This window comes from Hippocampus bargibanti, linkage group LG17 (assembly GCF_051943395.1).
Source record: "Hippocampus bargibanti isolate YZ-2025 linkage group LG17, ASM5194339v1, whole genome shotgun sequence".
Taxonomy (NCBI): Eukaryota; Metazoa; Chordata; class Actinopteri; order Syngnathiformes; family Syngnathidae; genus Hippocampus; species Hippocampus bargibanti.
The window spans coordinates 2,049,245-2,073,588 of NC_142750.1; the positions used below are offsets into that span (position 1 = coordinate 2,049,245).

The 24,344-nt window shown below is 40.4% G+C and overlaps 1 protein-coding gene across 2 annotated transcripts in view; it reads left to right on the forward strand.

Annotated features, from left to right (window-relative positions):
- grin2aa (glutamate receptor, ionotropic, N-methyl D-aspartate 2A, a) overlaps positions 1 to 24,344 on the forward strand; it is an 81,007-nt gene that overhangs the window by 44,220 nt on the left and 12,443 nt on the right. For both annotated transcript variants that reach the window (XM_089018411.1, XM_089018410.1), the window contains 9 exons: positions 2,699 to 2,865; positions 4,537 to 4,965; positions 9,940 to 10,054; positions 12,935 to 13,137; positions 18,243 to 18,414; positions 18,615 to 18,768; positions 21,039 to 21,164; positions 22,098 to 22,327; positions 23,323 to 23,483. In XM_089018411.1, coding sequence (XP_088874537.1) covers positions 2,699 to 2,865; positions 4,537 to 4,965; positions 9,940 to 10,054; positions 12,935 to 13,137; positions 18,243 to 18,414; positions 18,615 to 18,768; positions 21,039 to 21,164; positions 22,098 to 22,327; positions 23,323 to 23,483 — 1,757 coding nt within the window. The remainder of the gene's footprint in view (positions 1 to 2,698; positions 2,866 to 4,536; positions 4,966 to 9,939; positions 10,055 to 12,934; positions 13,138 to 18,242; positions 18,415 to 18,614; positions 18,769 to 21,038; positions 21,165 to 22,097; positions 22,328 to 23,322; positions 23,484 to 24,344) is intronic.

Sequence of the window (24,344 nt, forward strand, 5' to 3'; positions counted from 1 at the left end):
GTTTTTCTGATGTCAGTTCGGAAACAACAAAAAAGTGTCGGTTGTCCTTTAAACTGTCCTTTAAATGTCATCTGTGAGGACTCTGATTATTGACCATGTGTTATTTTAGTCCCCCCCCCCCCCATGTCACCCTCCACAGAAATTTCCATCTCTATTATTTTGCCGCGGCTATTTTTAGCCCTGTCCGGTTATATTTAGCAACGCGCTACAGTGGATTTTCTTGATTTGGTGACCTCACTGAGCCTCTCCTCCAGTGATCGCTTTTGGATTTGGAATGCGGCACGCTGTTTCATGCCACCTGCGCAGCTGGACAACAAAAGAAATCCCCTTGACTTGATCCGAAAAGTATCTACGGGGTCCTTTGGTCTTTAGCGACGGAAGGGGCGGTGGGGGCGTGGGTTAAGTGTGTGGCATACAAACCTGCAAAAACTCCTGTTGGTGCGTGCGGGAGTCCATTTTGCATTTGCGTCCACGCTTGACGCGTTTAGCAGTCCGAGAACGGTTATTTATAACTCCTGTCTGATTCCAGATCCGCAACGTATGACGACAGTGGGGCAAAAAAAAAAGTCCGAGTTGTTGTTCATATAATCGTGACACTATACTACAAGAGTTAATTCCTAAATTATATGGGTCTGGAGTTATCTGAGCTTGAAATGGGGGCGGCTGTACAAAATACAATACATATTGATTTATATGGCGCTTTAACAACAGCTGAAGCTGTAACAAAGCGCTTATCTAGCTATCCAGCTATGTAGCTAGCTATCTCGCTAGCTATCTATTTGCTATCTAGCTCCCTGGTCGGCTATCTAGCTGACTATCTATTAGCTACCTGGCTATCTAGCTCGCTTGCTAGCTAGATAGCTTCTTTTTTTTGTAGCACTTCTACAAATTTTGAATAACGCTCAAAGCACTGCATCTATTTCTTAGTCTATATTTTCTATCTATCTATCTATCTATCTATCTATCTATCTATCTATCTATCTATCTATCTATCTATCTATCTATCTATCTATCTATCTATCTATCTATCTATTCACTGGCTTGAAGAAAATCAAGGCTTTTGGGTGCGCCTTATACACCGGAAAATACGGTACTTAACTCATTCACTGCCATTTCCGAATTTATTTGAGAATTGAAAATCTGACTTAATTGTGCTTTTTTTTGCTCCCCCTACATTAATATTCGTTTTTATCTTTTTTTTTTTCTAGCCTAACATGCGCATGCTTGTACGCTCCATTGGCGTAGAAAGTGAAGCAATGGCGGTGCAGGATGGCACAGCAAGGAGGTCACGCCGTAATACGTGTCACTTCCCGTTTTCGTCACAGCGCTATTCGACACTCTCACACTTTTCAGCCGCGTCGGGCTAACTGTGACTTAGCATGGGGGGGTTTACTTGGATTGGTTAGGTGGCGTTTACGTGGATTTGGGATATTTGGGTGAATGATGGAATTCGTGACATAAAATGAAAATACACCATTCATTTTGGGGGTGCGCCTTATACACCGAACATTACGGTAAATACATCTTAAAATTTGAATTAAAAAAAATAATGTCATGTTATTGTTTTGTCAACAAAAGATCACCAGCTGACAAATTGGATGCAGTCATTTCAAAGGATTTTTTGTTTTTCTATTCAAAGTGTTCATTGTTTACTGGCTTCAGGTATTTGGGTGGCTATCTAGCTAGCTGTCTAGCTAGCTAGCTATTTGCTGTCTATTAGCTATCTAGCTAACTAGCTGGCTATCTATTCACCAACTATCTAGCTAGCTAGTTATTTGCTGTCTATTAGCTATCAAGCTAACTAGCTGGCTATCTATTCACCAACTATCTAGCTAGCTATCTTGCAAGCTATCTATTAGCTAACTAGCTGGCTATCTAGTTGGCTATCTATCTAGCTGTGCATGTAATTGTGCATGGCAGTGAATGAGTTAATGAATACAAATGAACAGAGTCTGTGTAAGCTCTCAGTCGGACACGAGTGGTCCATCGATGAAAAGGTTTCTTCAGCCGTCATCTGTACTTCTTTGAAGGTGTCGGATGTTTCGCTTCTTATCCAAGAACCTTCATTAGCAAACTAAAGTCTTATTGGTAGTTTTGGCCCTATATATATATATATATATATATATCTACTGTCCAGATGTGGCGGTGCCGGACTTTGCTATGATTGGTCCCTGCTCTCAGGTTGGGGGGAACAGAGGACTAATCCCTGCGGCTCCACTAATTACTTCTATTGTCCTGACTGACGACTGGCCTGATTGCCCAATTTGCCCTGGTATCACCTCATGAGCAACTAGAGAAATAAGCCTATGTTTCCTAAGCAGTCTATTGTACGAACGATCCAAATTGAACCGCACCCCACCATGGCGATTTAGTGAAGGGTTTTGCTGTTTTATGAAAATAGCTTCTTTTACTCCCCTTTCAAACCATCTATTTTCTTTCTGCTGCATGTTTGAGTGTCAAGTCAAGGATGTCTCCCCCAAAGTTTTTTTTTCCAGCCCATGTGACTTTTCCTTCAGCTGTCACATCAAATATGCATCAATTCTTTTCGCCGTGGGATATTCTTGATGATATCTTTGATACGAGGCTGCATTTCGACGCCATTCGAATGAATGCCAAACGCCAACAAATAGTCCAATCTCATTTAAGAATGACACTTGAATGTTCTTGTTTGTTTGTTTTTGTTCTCCTGTTTTTTTAGGACGTCAAGTCAACATTCTTCCAGTTTGGTGCTTCCATCCAGCAGGAGGCTCTGCTGATGCTCAACATCATGGAGGAGTACGACTGGCACATCTTTTCCATCGTTACGTCAAAGTACCCCGGTTACCAGGAGTTCATCGACATTCTCAAAACCACCGTCGACAACAGGTAAATACATCAATACAGATATACATTATACATAAATGCACACATAATACATACATAAGTACAGAAAGAAATACATAAATAATTAAGTAAATAAATAAATACACAAATACATACATAGAAATAAATAAATACATAAATACATGAATAAATGAATGAATGAATGAATGAATGAATACATATAAAATACATAAATAAATAAATACATGAATGAATAAATGAATACAACATAAATAAATACATACAAAATAAATACAATACATATAAAATAAATACATAATTACACACATAATAACTAACATTAATAACATAACATACATTAATACGAACTAAAATAATAACTAATTAATTAATTTAAATTAACTTGTATGAAATAAAATAAAATACAATTACATGAGCCTTTATTTTTCTCATTGTGGAGAAATTGACATTGCAGTGGACATCGTCTGGCAGTGAATGAGTTAATGACAGCAAAAGCGCCCTTTACAGTCGAACGTTGATGCAATTCCCCTTTGTGGAATCGGATCTGATTAATATTATCATTTTGGACAATTTGAGCACGGGGGGTTTGGAAGGAAAAAAGATCAGACATTAGATAAGAAAGATGGATGATCTTATCACTGTTATCTGGTGAGACTTTTTTATGGCGCACTTGTTACCTCTCACTTCAGATAAGTTTCTAGAGAGATGGATTATAAAAGGGATGTTATCTGATCCGTGTACCTTCCTTTGAGCAAGACGGGTTGCAAGCGAAAACGTAATTTCGACTGAATCACTATTATGCAAATGAGGGGGGGGGGTTCTTGGATGGTTTCAAATTTCCTGGAGCTTTCTAACCTTTCACCCTAAACAAAAACAAACAAACATCTTTATATTATTTGTATCACACGTGCAGCTATCTCATGGATGAAAGTGACGATCCAGTTTGAAAAAATAAAAATTCATAAAAAGCATTTGATTGAATGAATCTAACCTTGGCTTCCATCCTGTACAGTTTTGTGGGCTGCGACCTGCAAAATAGCATCACTCATTTATTTATTTTCTTACTTATTTGCGGGTGTGTGTATTTACTTACTTACTTACTCACTTACTTATTTACTTACTTATTTACTTATTTATTTGTGGGTGTGATTATTTATTATTTATTTATTTATTTATTTATTTTCTCATTTATTCGCAGATGTGCTTATTTATTTATTTATTTATTTGTGGATGTGGTTATTTATTTGTTTATTTATTTTCTTTTTTATTTGTGGGTGTGTTTATTTATTTACGTATTTATTTGTGGTGTGTTTATTTATTTTTATGTATTTACTTATTTCTTTATTTATTTGTGGGTGGGTTTTTTTATTTATTTTTTTATTTTATTATTTATTTCTGGGTGTGTTTTTTATTTACTTACGTAATTACTTATTTATTTTTGGGTGTGGTTATTTATTTATTTATTTATTTATTTATTTATTCATTCATTCATTCTTTTATTTTTGGGTGCATTTATTTATTTTTTTATTTGTTTTTGGGTTTATTATTTATTTATTTATTTGTTTATTTATTCATCTATTTACTTAGTTATTTACTTATTTATTTGTGGATGTGACTATCCAGTAAAAAAAAAAAAAAATCCTGAAAATCATTTGATTGAATGCATCTAACCCTGGCTTCCATCCTGTGCAGTTTTGTGGGTTGGGACCTGCAAAATATCATCACTCTGGATGCCGTGGAGGAAGACAGCCGCTCTCAGATCATGCTGAAGAAGGTCCAGTCGCCGGTGGTCCTGCTCTACTGCTCCAAAGACGAGGCGGTCTACATCCTGGAGGAGGCTCGTTCTCTAGGCCTGACGGGATTCGGCTACATCTGGATCGTACCCTCGCTGACCACCGGCAACCCGGAAATAACACCCGAGGAGTTCCCGTCGGGGATGATTTCCGTCTCCTACGACGACTGGGATTACCCGTTAGAGGCGCGCGTGCGCGACGGTTTGGGGATCGTCACGTCGGCGGCGGCGGCCATGTTGGAGGAGTACGGAGATATCCCCGAAGCTCGGACGTCTTGCTACGGCCCCATGGAAAAGACCAGCAAGCTTCCGCCGAGCGCGCTACACAAGTAAGTCCAGCCCAAAGGCGTTTTTTACCGTGTAGATGGCCGCGTCAAAAAAAAAAAAAAAAATAATAATAATAATATATATATATATATATATATATATATATATATATATATATATATATATATATATATATATATATATATAGTAAAGTCTCGTTATATTGATTTTCAAGGGAGTCCGAAAAAATATCGATATAACCGGGACTATCGATATATCCGACCCTGTTTGCATGTAATTTTCTCCGTGCGTGCATAGAAATAGTATCGATATAACCGGGACTATCGATATATCCGATATCGATATAACAAGACTTTACTGTATATGTTTTTGTTTTTGGTTGTATTTATTTATTTAATATATATATATATATATATATATATATATATATTTTTTTTTTTTTTGGGGGGGGTAGTGAAAAAAAAATGGCTGATTTTTAAAAAGCATTTTTATATAGGGATATATGAGACTGGCACGTATTGATTGATTGATTGATTGATTGATTGATTTGTGGGTGTGGTTATTTTAGTTTATACGTTTACTTCCTTATTTATTTATTTATTTTTGAGTCTGTTTATTTATTTATTTGCTGACTTGTTTACTTATTTATTTGGGGGGGTATTTATTTCTGTATTTAGTTATTTGTTTATTTGTGGGTGTTTATTTATTTATTTATTTATAATTAATTTTTTTATATAAAATAAAACTTATTTTATTTACTGCTGCGTTCTTGACCAATCGCGTGGCCTCGGTGATCGAAAATTGACCGCGTGTCCGCCTCAGTGTGTGTAAATGTTAACCTTTTCCCCTTTACGTCTCCCATCGGCCATTTTGACAACTTTTAATGGCCCGCGGGGGCTGACTGACCTCGGCTTGACCAATCGTGCTTCTCAATTCCTGGGCCACTGGGGGAGTGGGGGGGGATCATTGGTTGAGTTCCCTGAACCGCACAGAGCCATCTGTGGCCCCTCATCACCTGCGAAACAACCTGAGGCAGCTGAGCAGGGGATGTGGAATGAAGTCAGCCGGCTGGGATTTACGGGAACTCGGATGTCCGCATGACAGTGATACCTCGGTTCCCGAACCCTATGGCTTACCAACTTTTCGGTTTACGAACGTTAAATTTATGAAAATTTTACCTTTTCTCCGAACAAGAAAATGGCACCCGACATTTTTTTGTCCTCTATTCCCCGTCCCCAGTTTTCGGTTAAAGCAACGTGATTGGTCAAGAACGCAGCAGTGAGAGGAGGTGGTTTAAACGTTAAAGAGACAGGCAGACGACAGAGAGAGAGAGTGACAAAATGGATAGAAAACAGTGAAATTTGGACTCGTTTCAACTTTGATAGTTCAAAGGCAGAGTGTAGACTGCAAGGTTAAAATTCTCATCAATCCGGCTCCACAAATAACAAGCAAAAGCCATCTGTACGCTTGATGCAAAAAGCTATCAACCCAGCCAAACAGAACACAATTGATGAGGAACTAGATAAAATTATGGCAGAGAAAGCACCTACAAGGGATCATTCCTCAAGATGGTGAAAGAAGAAGGCTACGTTCCTCATCAAGTGTTTAATGCTGATGAAACCGGCTACTCCATTCCATCAAGCCATCAACGGCCATCACAAAGGTAAATAAAATGACTTTATTATACGGTACAGATTATTTATTTAATTATAATACCATAGCACATTTATTATACGTAGAATAAAGTATATTCTGTGTAGTTTTAAGGCTTAGAAAATTAGAAAGCCGAAAATTATGTTTTATGGGGGACCTGGGAACGGATTATTCTCATTTTAATGTTTTCCTATGGAAAATATTTTTTGGGATACACACTTTTCGCCTTACACACTCTGTCTGCGCACCAATTGAGTTCGTAATCCAAGGTATCACTGTAAATAAAAAAAAAATGCCGTTGCAGGCTATTGACGACAAAAGAATAACAAACAACATAACCAAGATCATAATAATTGCATCAATGCCACACTTTTGAATAAATGATGAGCCTTTCTAATTAAGGCCCGGCTGGCGAGAAGTTACGGAATCATAAATGGCTTCCACGCGAATGATGCGATGGATGATTCCTCAAAAGTAAATTGTTGTCATCCCGGGATGTGCCGCAGTGATTTTATTGTCACTTAGCCTGCGGGTAATGCCGCCAGAGACGATGAACTGGGTGGGGGAGGGGCGGCGATGGCGGGGGGGTGATGTGAGTGCCTCTCAAGTCGATAAATCATGCACAGCGGGCATGCGTCTGCGCTGGAGGAGGCGCTGGTTCGTTACAAAAAAGGGAAAGCAGGCACTTTGGCTTTGAACTGAAAATAAGTGCAATTTTACAAAGATGTTTTTTTCGTCTGTGTATGCTCTCAGACGTACAGGAATGGTCCATCGATGAAAAGGTTTCTTCAGCCGTCACCTGTACTTCTTTGAAGGTGGCGGACGTTTCGCTTCTTATCCAAGAAGCTTCGTCAGCAAACTAAAGTCTTACTGATATATATATATATATATATATATATATATATATATATATATATATATATATATATATATATATATATATACAGTAAAGTCTCGTTATATCGATATCGGATATATCGATAGTCCCGGTTATATCGATACTATTTCTATGCACGCACGGAGAAAATTACATGCAAACAGGGTCGGATATATCGATAGTCCCGGTTATATCGATATTTTTCGGACTCTCTTGAATATCGATATAACGACACTTTACTGTATATATATATATATATATATATATACAGTAAAGTAGTCGATATACCGAGACTTTACTGTATATATATATATATATATATATATATATATATATATATATATATATACGTCTCGTTATATCGATATTCAAGGGAGTCCGAAAAAATATCGATATAACCGGGACTATCGATATATCCGACCCTGCATGTAATTTTCTCCGTCCGTGCATAGAAATAGTATCGATATAACCGGGACTATCGATATATCCGATATCGATATAACGAGACTTTACTGTATATATATTTATATATATATATATATATATATATATATATATATATATATATATATATATATATCCCTACTGTCCAGACATGGTGGTGCCGGACTCTGCTATGATAGGTTGGGGGAGCAGAGGACTAATCCCTGCGGCTCCACTGATACCTTCTATTGTCCTGACTGACGACTAGCCTGATTGCCCAGCACACATTTGACGACAATGAGGTTAAAATCTTAGCGAAAGAAAACAGATGGTTTGAAAGGGGAGTAAAAAAAGCTATTTTCATAAAACAGCAAAATCCTTCACTAAATCGCCATGGTGGGATGAGGTTCAATTTGGATCGTTCGTACAAGAGACTTCTTAGGCAACATAGGATTAGTCATGCTGATGAGGTGATACCAGGGCAAAGTGGGCAATCAGGCCAGTCGTCAGTCAGGAACAATAGAAGCTATCAGTGGAGCTCTCTCCCGGTAAATTGGCGTTTTCGTGTTTATTATGTTTGATAAAGTCATTCTAAGTGCCTTGCACGCTGGGTTCAAGAGGACAGTAATTTCATCTGTGCTGTATGTCATGCATATTAGCATATTTGACAGTTTGACAGTTTGTTCTTTTGACTTCAAGACGGCGCCGCGAGAGTGGCTGCCTTTCCAGCAGCTCATGTATTTCGTTTTTCTACTTTCATTCCTTTCATCACTTTGCTGCTGTGAAATGTAAATTTCTCCACTGTGAGACTAATAAAGGCATATCCAATCCAATCCAATCCAAAGCTGACTTTGATTTTTGATTTTTCACTTATTTCCAACACACCGAATGATGCAATATTCTATTGAAGAATAAGTAGACGTAAAAAAAACCACATTTTATTTTTTAAATAGCTCCACGATCGTAAGACACGCGCTCCCCTCTACCGCACTGCGCACATAATGCTGGTTAACTCTAGCGCAGTGCACCCCCCATCCTCAACCTCTTTCACTCCAAAAGTGGAGAAAAGGAGGACACAATAATAACGCCCAGGATATTTTTATCCCAAATTCAGTTGAGGCTTTGCTTCTTCTTCTTCTTCCCTTTCTTCTCATTCCGTTCACCTTTTGCCCTCTTCATAATGACGGGTGACCCTTTTGCGCTGTGTGCTCACCTCTGCCACCACTCCCGCTAATCCCCCCCCCCCCACCTCCATTTTTCATATCAAATGAATACGGAGATAGCAAGGTTGAAAATGGTAGAATCAGAATGAAGAGGTGCATTGCATTGAAAATGGATGAGATGGGGCAAGAAGGGGTGGTGGGCCAGCCATCCCAAAGTTTGAATAAACAGGTAATCGATAAGAAGGTTTCTTCAGCCGTCATCTCTACTTCTTTGAAGGTGATGGACATTTCGCATCTTATCCAAGAGGCTTCGTCAGCTAACTAAAATGCGTTTTTTAAAGCTAGCAACCACTCATTTGACAACAAGGAGGTTAAAATGTTAGCAAAAGAAAATAGATGGTTCGAAAGGGGAGTAAAAGAACCTATTTTCAGCAAAACCTTTCACTAAATTGCCATGGTGGGGAGAGGTTCAATTTGGATCGTTCCTACAACTGACTTCTTAGGCAACATATGCTTAGTTATGCTGATGAGGTGATACCAGAGCAAATGGCGCAATTAGGCCAGTCGTAGAGCTCATACTCAGGCAGGACAATAGAAGTAATCAGTCAGTACAATAGAAGTAATCAGTGTAGTCGCAGGGAGTAGTCCTCTGCTCCCCCCAACCTGAGAGCAGGGACCAATCATAGCAGAGTCTGGCAGCGCCACGTCTGGACAGTTGGGATATATATAGGGCCAAAACTACCAGCAAAACAAATAAAACAGTTCGCTGACGAAGCCTCTTGGATAAGAAGCGAAACATCCAACACCTTCGCATACTGGCCAGAGCTAGCACACTGTATCTGTAGCTAGCTGTATACTTGTATGTTAAAAATCGTTCCTCCCCCCCCTTCCTGTGTCAGGTACATGATGAATGTGACGTGGGAAGGCAGAGATTTGTCTTTCACGGACGATGGATATCAAGAACATCCAAAGCTGGTGGTCATTGTCCTCAACAAAGAGCGAGAGTGGGAAAAGGTAGGAACTGCGTTTTGTTTATTTTACACGTTCAACTTCATGTGTACATTTTTGGGTCATTTACTTTGATTCGATATTTTTCGCTTCCGCCATTGTCACTTTAAATGATTTCAAAGACCGTTTTGTTGTTGTCGTCGGGCGGCGGCCATTTTGAGGCTCGAGCATGTTGTCGGACGTCATGTTTCACTTTTTATTGTTTCTCTTCATCAATACTGTTTGTTTCTTGTATGAGCAGATGCCATCAACTCTCGCCAACTTGAGAAACGCCAAGGAAAAAGGCATCCCGGCATCCCCCGTTTGATTGACAAGAGAAATCCAAACGTCACAAACGCCAAGGAACTTTTTCTTTTACAATGCTACATTTAATAATAATACATTTCATTTCAAAGCGCCTTTCAAAACTCTCAAGGTCACTTTACAGTCACAGGATCGGTTTTTTCAGTGGGTGAGCAGCGGCAGCCACACGTGCCAGCGTTCACGCAACCCGGAATAACTCAACTAGATAGAAAGCTAGCCAGCTTGATAATAGCCAGCTAGATAGCCTAATAGCTAATAGACAGCCAGCTAGATAGCTAACAGCTAGGCAGCCAGATAGCTAATAGATAGCCGGCTAATAGCAAGTTAGATAGCTAATAGATAGGCAGTTATATAGCCAGATAGCTAATATATAGATAGCCAGCTAATTGATAGCTAGCTAGCCAGTAGATAGCCATCCAGATAGCTTATTATAATAGCTAGCTAGCTAGATAGCCAGATATGTAATATATGGCTGGCTAATAGCCAGTTAGATAGCTAATAGACAGCCAGCTAGATAGCTAACAGCTAGCCAGCTAGATAGATAGCTAATAGATAGCCGGCTAATAGCCAGTTAGATAGCTAATTGATAGCCAGTTAGATAACCAGATAGCTAATAGCTAGCTAGCTATCTTATAGATAGTTAACAGCCAGTCAGCTAGATAGCCAGATAGGTTACATTTGTGTTATGGAGTCACTCCTTTTTTTAGCTGAGCGACGAGCTCATTTGTCGTTGAGCCGGCGTCCCGAAATGAATGGTCGCTGTAAATCGCAAAGTCTTCCGGCCAACCGTAATGGACTTTAAATGGCCGCCATGCATCTGAATCCCAATGAGCGACGGCTTCTTTGCCTGCCTTAAACGTTAAAATCGCTCATTTGGTCCTACTTTTTGGTCGCCTTCATTTTCTTACCTGTCTGTCTTCTTCCATAGTTGTTCCTTCCCGCTTTTTCTTCTTAGCTTAAAGGACAACCGACACCTCCGGACAAGTTGCGTCCATAATTTGTAAAATCACTTCAAATTACTTCTACTGAGCGTATTTTACAAAGATTCCACCGCATATCGCTATATTTGACCTTTTAAAACTCGCGCTGAATATTCAGGAAGTCTTCTTTTCGAGTTGATGACGATACCGGAAGTGACGTCACAAGTTATTTTAAATTATTAAAATAAAATAACTTTTATTTTATATAAAAAAGGTAAAAGAATAACTAATTAAATAAATAAATAACTAAATAAAATAAATAAATAAATGAATGAATGAATAAATAAATTACGACATGATTCCCCTTTGCGGAGCAAGATTAGCGCGCTGCATTTTTCTTCTTCTTTATTTTGTTGTTATTGGTTATGAAATGGCGATTTCAGTTCATCACATTTCATTGAGCAAACAGTGCTCACTGATTAAAGACAGCATTTTATGTCTCATTCCTACCGAGTTTATTGAAGTGTGTAAATTGCTTAAGGAACTGCTGCTGTTTGCGAAATAATTATTTCAGACAGCATGGGATTTGTGCTTGGAAAATCACCGCAGAGACAAATGCGCAAAAGCCTCCCCGCATATGTCCACACACACACACACGCACACACACACACACACACACACACGCACAAATGCGGATTTTCAATGTTGAAGACAGCAAGGGTTTATTTCTTTAGAAAAGGAAATTCCCCCCCCCCCCCCCCCCCCCCCCCCCCCCCCCGACGGATATTATTAAGGACAACCGACGTCTCCGAACAAGTTGTGTCCATAAATTGTAAAATGGCTTCAAAGGACTTCTACTGAGCGTATTTTACAAAGATTCCACCGCATATCGCTATATTTTACGTTTTAAGACTCGCACTGAATATTCAGGAAGTCTTGTTTTTGAGTTGGTGACGAGTCCGTACGTGACGTCACTAAAGGACCGCCCCTGACGCATTGTAGCGGTCCTTCCATCACGTCAATGTATTTTGCTGTACTTGTTTTGGTCTGGGGACCTCGTGTTGCACCCAAAAGCCGCCAGAAGAGGGCGTCCAAGCGCCATATAAGGAATTTATCAGCCTGTGGAAACTGAGGTGGCCATTTTGTGCCTCTTTTTTTGGTGAGAGATTTCCCCCCAATGTTGCCTCAAAATGGCACAAATAAATTCTTTCATCGATTGCAAACATGTATGCTTTCCTCTTCAGAACTATTTGAATCATATTCATAACTGGATGTGTAACAAGAAAGCATATTCTCCGAATCTGAAGCCATTGTTTTGATTCTAGAGCAAGGCAAGACGTCCTGGCGTGACATCACGAACACGGGGGCGGGACCTTCTGAAACAGGCCATTTCCGGTTTCATTTTGAAGTTGTTTTTGGACACTTTAAGTCATTTTTACTGGTGTTTTTCATTTGACTAAAAATATCATCCTGCGTGTTTTGGGTATTTTAGATGCTATCAAACGTTTTTCTGATGTCAGTTAAGAAACAAAAAAGTGACGTCGGTTGTCCTTGAAATTGATTGACATGGACCTTTCCAACCCCCAAAATGTAAATGTTGAACACAGCTCATTCATGCCTGTTCACGCCACTTGGCATCCTTGCCCTCCTTCATCGCCCTCAGATGGGGAAACTGGACAATGGCAGCCTGACACTCAAGTATCCAGTATGGCCACGTTTCAACTCCTTTGGAGACGCTGAGCTTGACGACAACCACTTGTCCATCGTCACCTTAGAGGAGAAGCCGTTTGTCATCGTGGAGGATGTCGAGAGACTGACCGGTACCTGCATGAGGAACTCTGTGCCCTGCCGGAAACATATCAAAGAGTAAGGATGACTTTTTTCTAATATTAGCAAACTGTCCTTGTTCCTGTTGTGTTTCACTCATTCACTGCCAGACGATGTGTAAAAATGTGTCCACTCCAGTGCCAGGGTTTTTGTCATTGTCACTTGAATTCCAGGACCCACAGAAGATTGACTTTTAGGACTACATAAACATTCAATGCAGCATATTAGAGTGCGATATCACGTCGGGGTCATCGCTTTTTAAATTATTTTTATATGATATATATTAGATGTATCATGTACAGTGAGACCTCAACTTACGAACTTAATTGGTTCCCAGACAGAGTGTGTAAGGCGAAAAGTGTGTATCTCAAAAAAAAAATCCCATAGGAAACCATTAAAATGGGAATAATCCGTTCCCGGGTTTTCATAAAATATAGTTTTGAACTAAATAAGCCTTAAAACTACACACAACATACCTTATTCTATGTATAATAAATGTGCTATTGTATTGTAATGAAAGAAATACACTGCATTGTGGGTTTTTTTTCGGTCCCATCATAGTAAAATTAGTAAAAGTAGGCGATCGACGTGTGCATTCAATGAGAGGGGGTGTGCAAAGTAGCGCCGTTCGGTAGTGTGCTTCCGCCGAAGATCTCTCCGCCAGCCGTGGTGGGTGTGTGTGTATTATGAAAATAGTGCTTATTATAAGGTTTAATTTTCATAAATTAGAGGTTCTTAAGACGAAAAGTTTGTAAGATAAAGTGTTTGTAAATTGAGGTCTCACTGTATATTATGTAAAAATATTTTTTTTCAAATATATTTTTGTTAATTATTTTTATCTCATATATATGATATATCTAATATAATATATGTTGTTAATTCCTAAATTATCTGGGTGAGGAAGTTATATGAGCTTGAAATACGATGCATACATATTGGTTTATATAGTGGTTGAACAAAAGCTGGAACTGGAACAAAGCGCTAACATGGAAACAAGGGAAATGCTGCCCCCTTGTGGAAGCAAATTGCCAGAGGTCTGACCAGTGCTCTATCGGCACCCAAACATGGGGGAAAAAAAATTGTGAATGCCGCTCTGTCTTATTTTCAATTCCTGAATAAATTTGTGAATGGCATAGAATGAGTTAATCGTCAACAGCCAAACAAAAAAATTAAAAATTAAAAACAAAAAACAAAAAAAGACCCAAAAAATCCTAATTTGCCTTTGGCATGGTCATTATGTCGGGTCTGGAAACATTCTGATGTTGTTTGCTTGGGATGAGAGGAGAATAATCAATGCGGTAACTTGTCTCACACACACACACACACACACACACACACACACACACACACACACACACACACACACACACACACACACACACACACTGCTGAACTCAGCAATTGACTTTCTCTTTTTCCAATTTTCTATCTTCCCGAAACAATATGGCCCCCACTCCATTCTTGGAGGCTACGCAATATCGCTGTGACAGTGATTGTGTGGCGCACGCGCCAGCTTGAATGATACGTAATCAAAGCTTATATTTGATGGCGCCGCACTATTAGTTCTTGCCAGCGAGTACACACACACACACACACACGCATGGGCTAACTGACGATTGTGTGTACGCTACACACTCGAAGCTATCACTGTGTACACAACATTAGCTACGAGAATACACGCATGAACGCGCACACAGTCACACAAACGCAGCTGATTAAGTTGTACTGGAGTCGCGGGGAAGAGGCCGAGAGAGAGATTTTCATCCGGAATCGCTGTGAAGTAGGGCGGACAATAATGCATCTCCAAGGAGCGACACACACACACACACACACACACACACACAAATTCCTGTTTCAATGGTTTTGTGATGTCCGGATAACTCCAGATAAGGACTGAGGACCACCGTTGCTGATAGGTTTCGAGAAGAACTATAGTGTTACATTTGAAGACTAAATGTCACCCCATTTCCCACTTCAACTTCTTTCAAAACAAATAAATAAAAAGTGGACTTTAAACTGAAATAACAGCAGGAGTTAGGTTTCTGAATGGGTACATTCAAAGTCCTCACCCCTGTAGTGAATTTAGTAAAAATATCATTTTATATTTTGCTGCTATGAACGTTTTCCTCTCATGAACCACACACACACACACACACACACACACACACACACACACAAGACTAGTCATACACGCACACACACATAAACACACATAGTGGGTAAAAAGTGTGTGTATCCAAGTGAAATGAAAACACACACCAAAAAATCATTTTGGGTGAAATTGTGAGGACCTCTCTGAAACTTTAACAGATGCATATACAGACCTTCTAGAAGCCTTTAGAATGAAAAACTTGTGAGGACCGGCCAAAGCGTCCTCACTTGTCAAAAAATGTCCTCACAAGACTACTCATACAAACACACACACAAACTCTCTTTTTGCCACATGTCCACTCAGACAGCGCAGTGGATTTCTGCCTCCCATAGCGTCCGCGGCGTCCATTTAGAGGACGAAGGGACGGATGCGGAGGTTGGAGGGGCGGTGGGGGGAGTAGACGGTCAGAGGGGATGTTGTTGGGATGGGATCAGCGGGGCAGAGGACCATCCATGCATGCAGAATAAACCAATCTACTCGTCCAGGCTGGGCCTAAGACCAACTTAGATCCACATCACTACGCCGCCCTCCCCGGAGACCCCCTCAAGGCCTTTAGTGGTTCTATATCAAGTTGGTCACAAAGAGCCTCCATAGCGTCACATGTTCTCCACCGGTTGTCAAAATGTGCCAACTGCGATCACGAGTGCAGCTATCACAGTTGGGGATGTTAACTTTTGTTCCCGCACCTGTTGATGTTCGTGTCCTCGTTTCCGTGACAACACATTGCCCTGACGTTTCAGTCGCTAGCTAGCGCCGTATTGGATTGGATTGGATTGGAGAAGCCATTATTAGTCTTGCAGTGGAAACATTTCCATTGCACAGCAGCAAAGTGATGAAAGTAAGAGGAAAGGAAAGGAAGAAGTAGAAAAAAATACAGGAGTTGCTGTAAAGGCAGGCACTCTCGCTGCGCCATCTTGAAGCCAAAACAACAACAAAACGTAACCTGGCGCAATCTTGGACTTCTATTGTTACGAACAGTGCAATGGGACATTTTAAAAGGAACAAAGATTATGGGGTATTAAATTGTTCGTTACATTAAAAGTGAGTAAACTTTGAAAATAATCCATGGTTAGGGTTCCTGTCACATCATAAATTATGACAGCCAAGCGAGCTATCAAGCTACCTACCTTGCTATCTGTTAGTTATCTGTTAGCTATCTATTAGCTAGCTATTAGCGGTCTAGTTGTCTGGCTATCTATCTTATCTATTAGCGGTCTAGCTCGCTGGCTAGCTCTCTATTAGCTAACTAGCTAGCTTTCTATCTATTTGAGTTACTTCCGGGTTGAGTGGACGCTGGCGCGTGTGACTGCCGCTGCTCACCCACAGAAAAAATTCTCCCGTTACTGTAAAGTGACCTTGAGAGTTTTGAAAGGCGCTTATAAATACATTGTATTATATTTTTATTATTATTATTATAGACGAGAAAAACTGTGTTTTGGATATACTCCGTGTTATTTCATCAAGTGGTTGCACAAAATGAAGTCATCTGGAGCTGTCGCTGCTTGGAATTGAAGCGGATTTACGTGGGACAAGAGATGTGAGACGATCTCTTTTTGTCAATGGATTCTACAGCTGCGTGTTTGCTTTCAACATTTAGCTTGTAGCAGACGTGCCCATTCCACCATGACATTCCACTATGACTGTATTTAGTTTTTCTACTTCTTTCTTTCCTTTGCTCTTCCATTTCATGACTTAGCTGCTGTGAAATGTAAATTTCTCCACTTCGAGGCGAATAAAGGTACATTCAATCCAATCCAATAGACATTGAAAAAAAAATATCTTGTTTGTACTCCCAAATAGTTCCTCGTATCACTTTTGAACCCCCGTTTGGTTGAGATGACTTTTGACACATTGACAACTAGTGATTGTAACAACTGAGTTTGCAGCGGAAGCAAGAGTTAGCGAGCGTTTTTCCCCTTTTCACTCCCTCGTTTCTTCCCTACACAACATAAATCCTCCAAAGTGTTGCGATTGCAAAGGTAACTGCTGAGTCACGGCCGAATGTAAAAAGTTTTGGGCTGTTTTCCTTCTCATCCTTCTACAAGTTTTTAGTTCAAGGTGTAAAACTTAAAGACAAGGTTGTGTCGTCCTAATTAGCACACATTTGAAAGTTAAATGAGAGTCCCAGGTGGCATCAAGTTGAGTTTGCGTGCGTATGCGCGCTCACAGATGGCGCAAGGTTTGACGATGCGGCGCTATTATAAAGTCATCATATACAGTGATACCTTGGCTTACGAACTTAATTGGTTCCCAGACAGAGTGTGTAAGGCGAAAAGTGTGTATCCCAAAAATTAATGTCCCATAGGAAACCATTAAAATGAGAATAATCCGTTCCCAGGATCTATAAAACATAATTTTCTACTAAATAAGCCTTAAAACTACGACAAAAATATACATTATTTTATGTATAAAAAATGTGCTGTTGTATTATAATTAAAGTCCGTATGCCAAGGTAAAATTTTCATAAATGTAACGATCGTAAACCGAAAAGTTCGTAAGCCAAGGGGTTCGTAAACCGAGGTATCGCAGTATCCTTCAAAAACTATTTTTTTTTCTTTGTATAAGAGCAAATTTCCAACTTTCAACATCCACCAAAGTCACTTGAATTCACTCTGCTTTCTAATTGGTCAATATGCCGGATATTTACACCCATTTCGCTGCTTGGAATTGGAGCGGATTTACGTGTGACAAGAGATGTAAGACGATCTCTTTTTGTCAATGCATTCTACAGCTGCGTGTTTGCTTTCAACGGTTAGCTTGTAGCGGATATGCATAATCCACCCTGACGTCCCTGATCCACTGGTGAAAATGAGGCTTTGATCCTCTCCTCTTTGATCTAGAACCGCATCATAGTACAAAGATGGTTCTGCAAGAGTGGCTGCCTTTACAGCAATTTTTCTACTTCTTTCTTTCCACTGCGAGACTAATAAAGGTTGATCTAATCCAATCTAATCATTTTGTCCATGTCGTTTGTGTGTTTGTGTTTCTGCAGCAACACAACCGAGGCTGGAGGGACATACATTAAGAAGTGCTGCAAAGGCTTCTGCATTGACATTTTGAAGAAGATAGCCAAATACGTCAAGTTCACCTATGACCTGTACCTAGTAACCAATGGCAAACACGGAAAGAAGATTAACAACGTCTGGAATGGGATGGTGGGAGAGGTAAGAGGGCACTTTTGACTCCCTACGCACACCCTAACAAAATCCTTGACATTTTTATTTAGACGCGACCCACGTTTTGATTCTTCACATTTCACCCGTCACTTGAGATATAGGATTTGTCATCATCCCTTTAACCCCGCTCGCCTGTTTCCCTTCGTTCTCATTTGTCCGCTACCTTGTCCCACCCCTGTGCACCCAAGGTGGTCTATAAGAAAGCCGTCATGGCCGTCGGATCTCTGACGATCAATGAGGAGCGTTCTGAGGTCATCGATTTCTCCGTCCCATTCGTGGAAACTGGGATCAGCGTCATGGTGTCCCGTAGTAATGGAACCGTGTCCCCTTCAGCCTTTCTTGGTAAGCATCATTTCCGTGTTGTTTTTTTTTTAATTTTAATTTTTCGGTCTTGTTTGCGGTTCGTGTGAATGCGGGAAATGTCATTATTTAGGGAGGGAGTGTTCCCTGTGAATTCACAGCCTGGATCTGTTGCCCAGCAGTCGATACTGACCTCAACACTACACTTTCTCTTGGGAAAGATTGTAGAAATAAAATACAGTAAAGTCTCGTTATATCGATATCGGTTATATCGATAGTACTGCTTATTACGATATTATTTCTATGAACGCAAGGAGAAAATTTACATGCCGCAGGATCGGATATATCGATAGTCCGGTTATATTGATATTTTTTCCGACTCCCGAGAATATTGATATAACGAGACTGAGCATTCCACTGTTCATACAACCACAAGTTATCTTTTTAGAATATCAATTCAAGACCTATTTCTTTCCTTGATCTCAGCCAATAGACAGAAGATCAATTTGAATAATAATTGTCCTGTTACATTGTCAATCTCCTGGACGCTTGATGTTCTATCTGTTGACTGAAACCTCAGTCCGATATCACGTCTGGGTCACCAATTCTTGGAGGGGAGCGACTGTCTTTCCTCTGCATGGATATAATGTGTTTGTTTCAAATTTATGTATATAATATACATTATATATCCAGTATTATACATATTATATGAAAATAATAATAATAATAATAATAATAATAATAATACAGTAAAGTCTCGTTATATCGATATTCAAGGGAGTCCGAAAAAATATCGATATAACCGGGACTATCGATATATCCGACCCTGTTTGCATGTAATTTTCTCTGTGCGTGCATAGAAATTGTATCGATATAACCGGGACTATCGATATATCCGATATCGATATAACGAGACTTTACTGTATATCGATGAAAAGGTTTCTTCAGCCGTCATCTGCACTTCTTTGAAGGTGTCGGACGTTTCGCTTCTTATCCAAGATGCTCATCAGCAAACTAAAGTCTTACTGGTAGTTTCAGCCCTATATATATATATATATCCCTAATGTCCAGACATGGCGGTGCCGGACTCTGCTATAATAGGTAGCAATTTCCATAAAACAGCTAAATCCTTCACTAAACCGATATGGTGGTGGAGGGTTCAATTTGAATCGTTCGTACAACATCCTGCTTAGGCAACATAGGATTAGTAATGCTGATGAGGTGATACCAGAGCAAAAAGGGCAATCAGGCCAGTCGTTAGTGAGGACAATAGGAACAATCAGTGCAGCAACCTGAGAGTAGGGACCATAGCAGAGTCCGGCACCGGACAGTAGGGATATATATATATATATATATATATATATATATATATATATATATATATATATATATATATATAGGGCCGAAACTACCGGTAAGTGTTTAGTTTGCTGACGAAGCTTCTTGGATAAGAAGCGAAACGTCCGACACCTTCAAAGAAGTACAGATGACGGCTGAAGAAACCTTTTCATCGATGGACCACTCCTGTACGACTGCGATCTTACACAGACGTAATAATATATATGTATTTTTTTTATATATAATATCCACGTGGAGGAAAGAAGGTCGCTCCAGTTTGAAATAAAGAAAAACAATGAATAAAATACAATAAAAAAACATTACCAGCTTCAGGCATGAGGCCATCACCTCAAAGTCTGGTATGAAGACAACTTAGCTTGCTGATACGTAAACAAGTACAAAAGCTACTGGCTCAGGCTTAGGGCCTGCTCATGGCAGCTTGAAGTCACACACACACACGCACGCACACGCACACCTAGCATGTTATGTAGCCGACCGCCGTGAAAGTGGCAATTAAAAAGGCTTATCTGGAACGCCCGACGATGGCCGTTCGCCAACGCGTTCCTGCTCACAAGCGATGCAGCCCCTCCGCCATACGTTCCAGGCTTGCTTTAATCTCTGCAATGGTGTCGTTGGCTCGCTCAGAGGGAGGACAGAACTGCTGACACCAGGGCTTCCGACACCTCCTCACACTGTCAAACCATAGATCTGCCTGTGTATATGCGCAGAGATGCACACGCACAGAGCTTTGGGGTGTAAAAGGGGTGTCCGCGAACTCGCTCACTGTGGCACTTTACTCAGCAGCTCGTGTGCGTAATTGATTTCCGCATTCAGATCATGAAAAAAAGGCAGAACGAGAGCGAGCATGAATCACAAGAAGTGATGCGTACCATTTGAAAATATGACTCAGCGTGTCTTATTAACACTAAATCCCCCCCCCCTCGTCATCTTCTGTCACTGTTGCCCTCTCTTAGAGCCATTCAGTGCATCGGTGTGGGTGATGATGTTTGTGATGCTCCTACTGGTGACTGCAATGGCTGTTTTCATGTTTGAATACATCAGTCCTCTCGGTTTTAACCGCAACCTGGCGCAGGGGAAAGGTAAGCACGCATGCATCATTGCAGGCATTTTATGGCGTATAAGGCGCACCCAATACCTAATAGATAGTTAATAGCTAGCTAGAAAGCTAGCTAGCTATGTAGCTTACATATACACAGCTAGATAGCTTCCGAGCCAGTTATATAGCCAGCTAGCCAGCTAATAAATAGCAAATAGCTCGCTAGCTTTTAGTCCTTTTCATCCAAACGTCAAGTCGACTCAGTGACCTAGCTAGCTAGAAAGCTAGCTAGCTATGTAGCTTACATATACACAGCTAGATAGCTTCCGAGCCAGTTATATAGCCAGCTAATAAATAGCAAATAGCTTGCTAGATTTTAGTCCTTTTCATCCAAACGTCAAGTCGACTCAGTGAACTAGCTAGCTAGAAAGCTAGCTAGCTATATAGCTTACATATACACAGCTACATAGCTTCCGAGCCAGTTATATAGCCAGCTAATAAATAGCAAATAGCTCGCTAGCTTTTAATCCTTTTCATCCAAACGTCAAGTCGACTCAGTGACCTAGCTAGCTAGAAAGCTAGCCAGTTTATACTTCAGTGCGCCTTATAAACGGGAAAATACGGTACATGGGATGGTTTTGCGTAAAAATTTGGCATCTTAGCTCAAATTGTCTATAAACGACGTGGTTCGAAAATTGGAAGCAAATTTAGATCGGCTTCCGTCTCAATTTTTACGCCAACTGTGTTCGCATCCAAATTGCGTCCATTGCGGTCAGGTCTAAACGCTGGAAGCTGCCAATTCGTCGTATTGAGTTGCCTGAATTACGTCTCCGTCGCTTTAAGACGAGGCTTGAAATACGCTGGATAACAACCTTGAGACAAGTATCAAATTTGCGATAGATTCCTAGTATCGTTGGGTAAAACGACGGAACAGTATATCGGAACTCTTATCATCCTTCTGTGTTTCCCAACCCAGACCCCCACGGCCCCTCCTTCACCATGGGCAAAGCGGTTTGGCTGCTCTGGGGTCTCGTTTTCAACAATTCGGTCCCGGTGCAAAATCCAAAGGGAACAACCAGCAAGTTCATCGTGTCCGTGTGGGCTTTCTTTGCCGTCATCTTCTTGGCTTCCTACACTGCCAACCTGGCCGCTTTCATGATCCAGGAAGAGTTTGTCGACCAAGTCACGGGGCTTTCTGACAACAAGGTAAAAGACGGCGTCATTAGCTTGCATAACAGCTTGACGGAAGCAAGTAGACCAAGGCCAAATGAAAAATGCATGAAAGAAAATGTTTTGTCAAATGAGAGCGCCCCCAAGCAATATTCATTACCAAAGCAAAGTGCTCGTGGCCGACTTTGTTAATTACGAGGGCTAGAATCAGTGATGGAATATTTTGACAAATCGAAAAGGTACACATCATGAAGTGCCTTTTAGTCGTTTTGCCCGAAAGATGAACCCATTTCAGCTTTCAGTCATTTCACATCGTGACCTCGCCTAACTTTTATGAGCTGTGGATGCAACGGCTCCTACCCGTTTCACCCATGACGCTTAACCCCGAGGTCAAGGTCATCAGGGATCTCCCCCCCCCCCCCCATGCGAGGCAAAAGTGGCCTGTTCTAAAAATAGAATAAAGCGACCAAATACTGTTCCTTCTTTTCAAACTCCCCCCCCAAAAAAGTACAAAAGCAATCTTTGATACGCTCTCCTCTGACTCAAGGACGGTTTCTGCCACCAGGCAGTCAGGAGACTCCACTCCCTCCCACCCCTGCCCCCCCTGCTCCTTTCCACTGCCACACTCACCAAACCTGAGTACACGTTACAGGCTGTACTATCATCCTGAACTCTCTTTTTTTCAACTCTTCTTCAACCTTTTTTGTGTTTATTTTTTCCTTACTACACTACGTCACTTTACATACGACACTACCTCACTTTACATTCAGAAATTAGATTTCTTTTCTGTTGTCCATTGTCTGTCTTTTTTAGCCACATTATATACAGTAAAGTCTCGTTATATCGATATCGGATATATCGATAGTCCCAGTTATATCGATATTTTTTCGGACTCCCTTGAATATCGATATAACGAGACTTTACTGTAATTTCATCTGTGCTGTATGTCATGCATATTAGCATATTTGACAATAAAGCTGACTTTGACTTTTTTTTTTTTTACTTTGACTTTATCTGCCTTTCTTCTACAGTTTCAGAACCCGTATGCATACTCACCCCCGTTCCGCTTCGGCACGGTTCCAAACGGATCGACTGAGCGCAACATCAGGAAGAACTACCCTTCCATGCATCAGTACATGGTCAAGTATCACCAAACGGGAGTGCAGGATGCTCTAGTCAGCCTAAAATCTGGGTAGGAAAACATTCTGCGTGAGTGATATGTGAGTCTGCGAGGTGATCTGGAATAATTTTGTCTGTGGCAAGAGTGGAGAGGCGATGGTAGCAATCTAAAGAAAAATAGCTCATTCACTTCCATTCTCAAATTTATTTAGGAATTGAAAAGTGTGACGTGGAGCGCCATTCCCAAATTGGTTCGGGTTCTGGTTTTTCTCGCCGGGGAGCCGATATAGCGCTGGTCAGACTTCTGGTAATGTTTTTAGCGCTTCCACGAGGGGAAAGAATTTGCCTTTTGTCCTTGTTAGCGCTTTGTTACAGCTTCGGCTGTTGTGAAAGCGCTATATAAACCAATATGTATGTATTGTCCCTATTTCAAGATCAGATAACTCCAGACCCATATAATTTAGGAATTATCTAATACAGTAAAGTCTCGTTATATCGATATTCAAGGGAGTCAGAAAAAATATCGATATAACCGGGACTATCGATATATCCGACCCTGTTTGCATGTAATTTTCTCCGTGCGTGCATAGAAATAGTATCGATATAACCGGGACTATCGATATATCCGATATCGATATAACGAGACTTTACTGTATATGTAACATATATTATAGAAAAATAATTTAGAAAAAAAAAACATTATATCCACGTGGAGGAACGAAGGTTACTCTCCTCCAACAATTGGTGACCCCAACGTGATATCGGACAGAGGCCCGCCATCATTCTCATTCGGAATTACAGTAAAGTCTCGTTATATCGATATCGGATATATCGATAGTCCCGGTTATATCGATACTATTTCTATGCACGCACGGAGAAAATTACATGCAAACAGGGTCGGATATATCGATAGTCCCGGTTATATCGATATTTT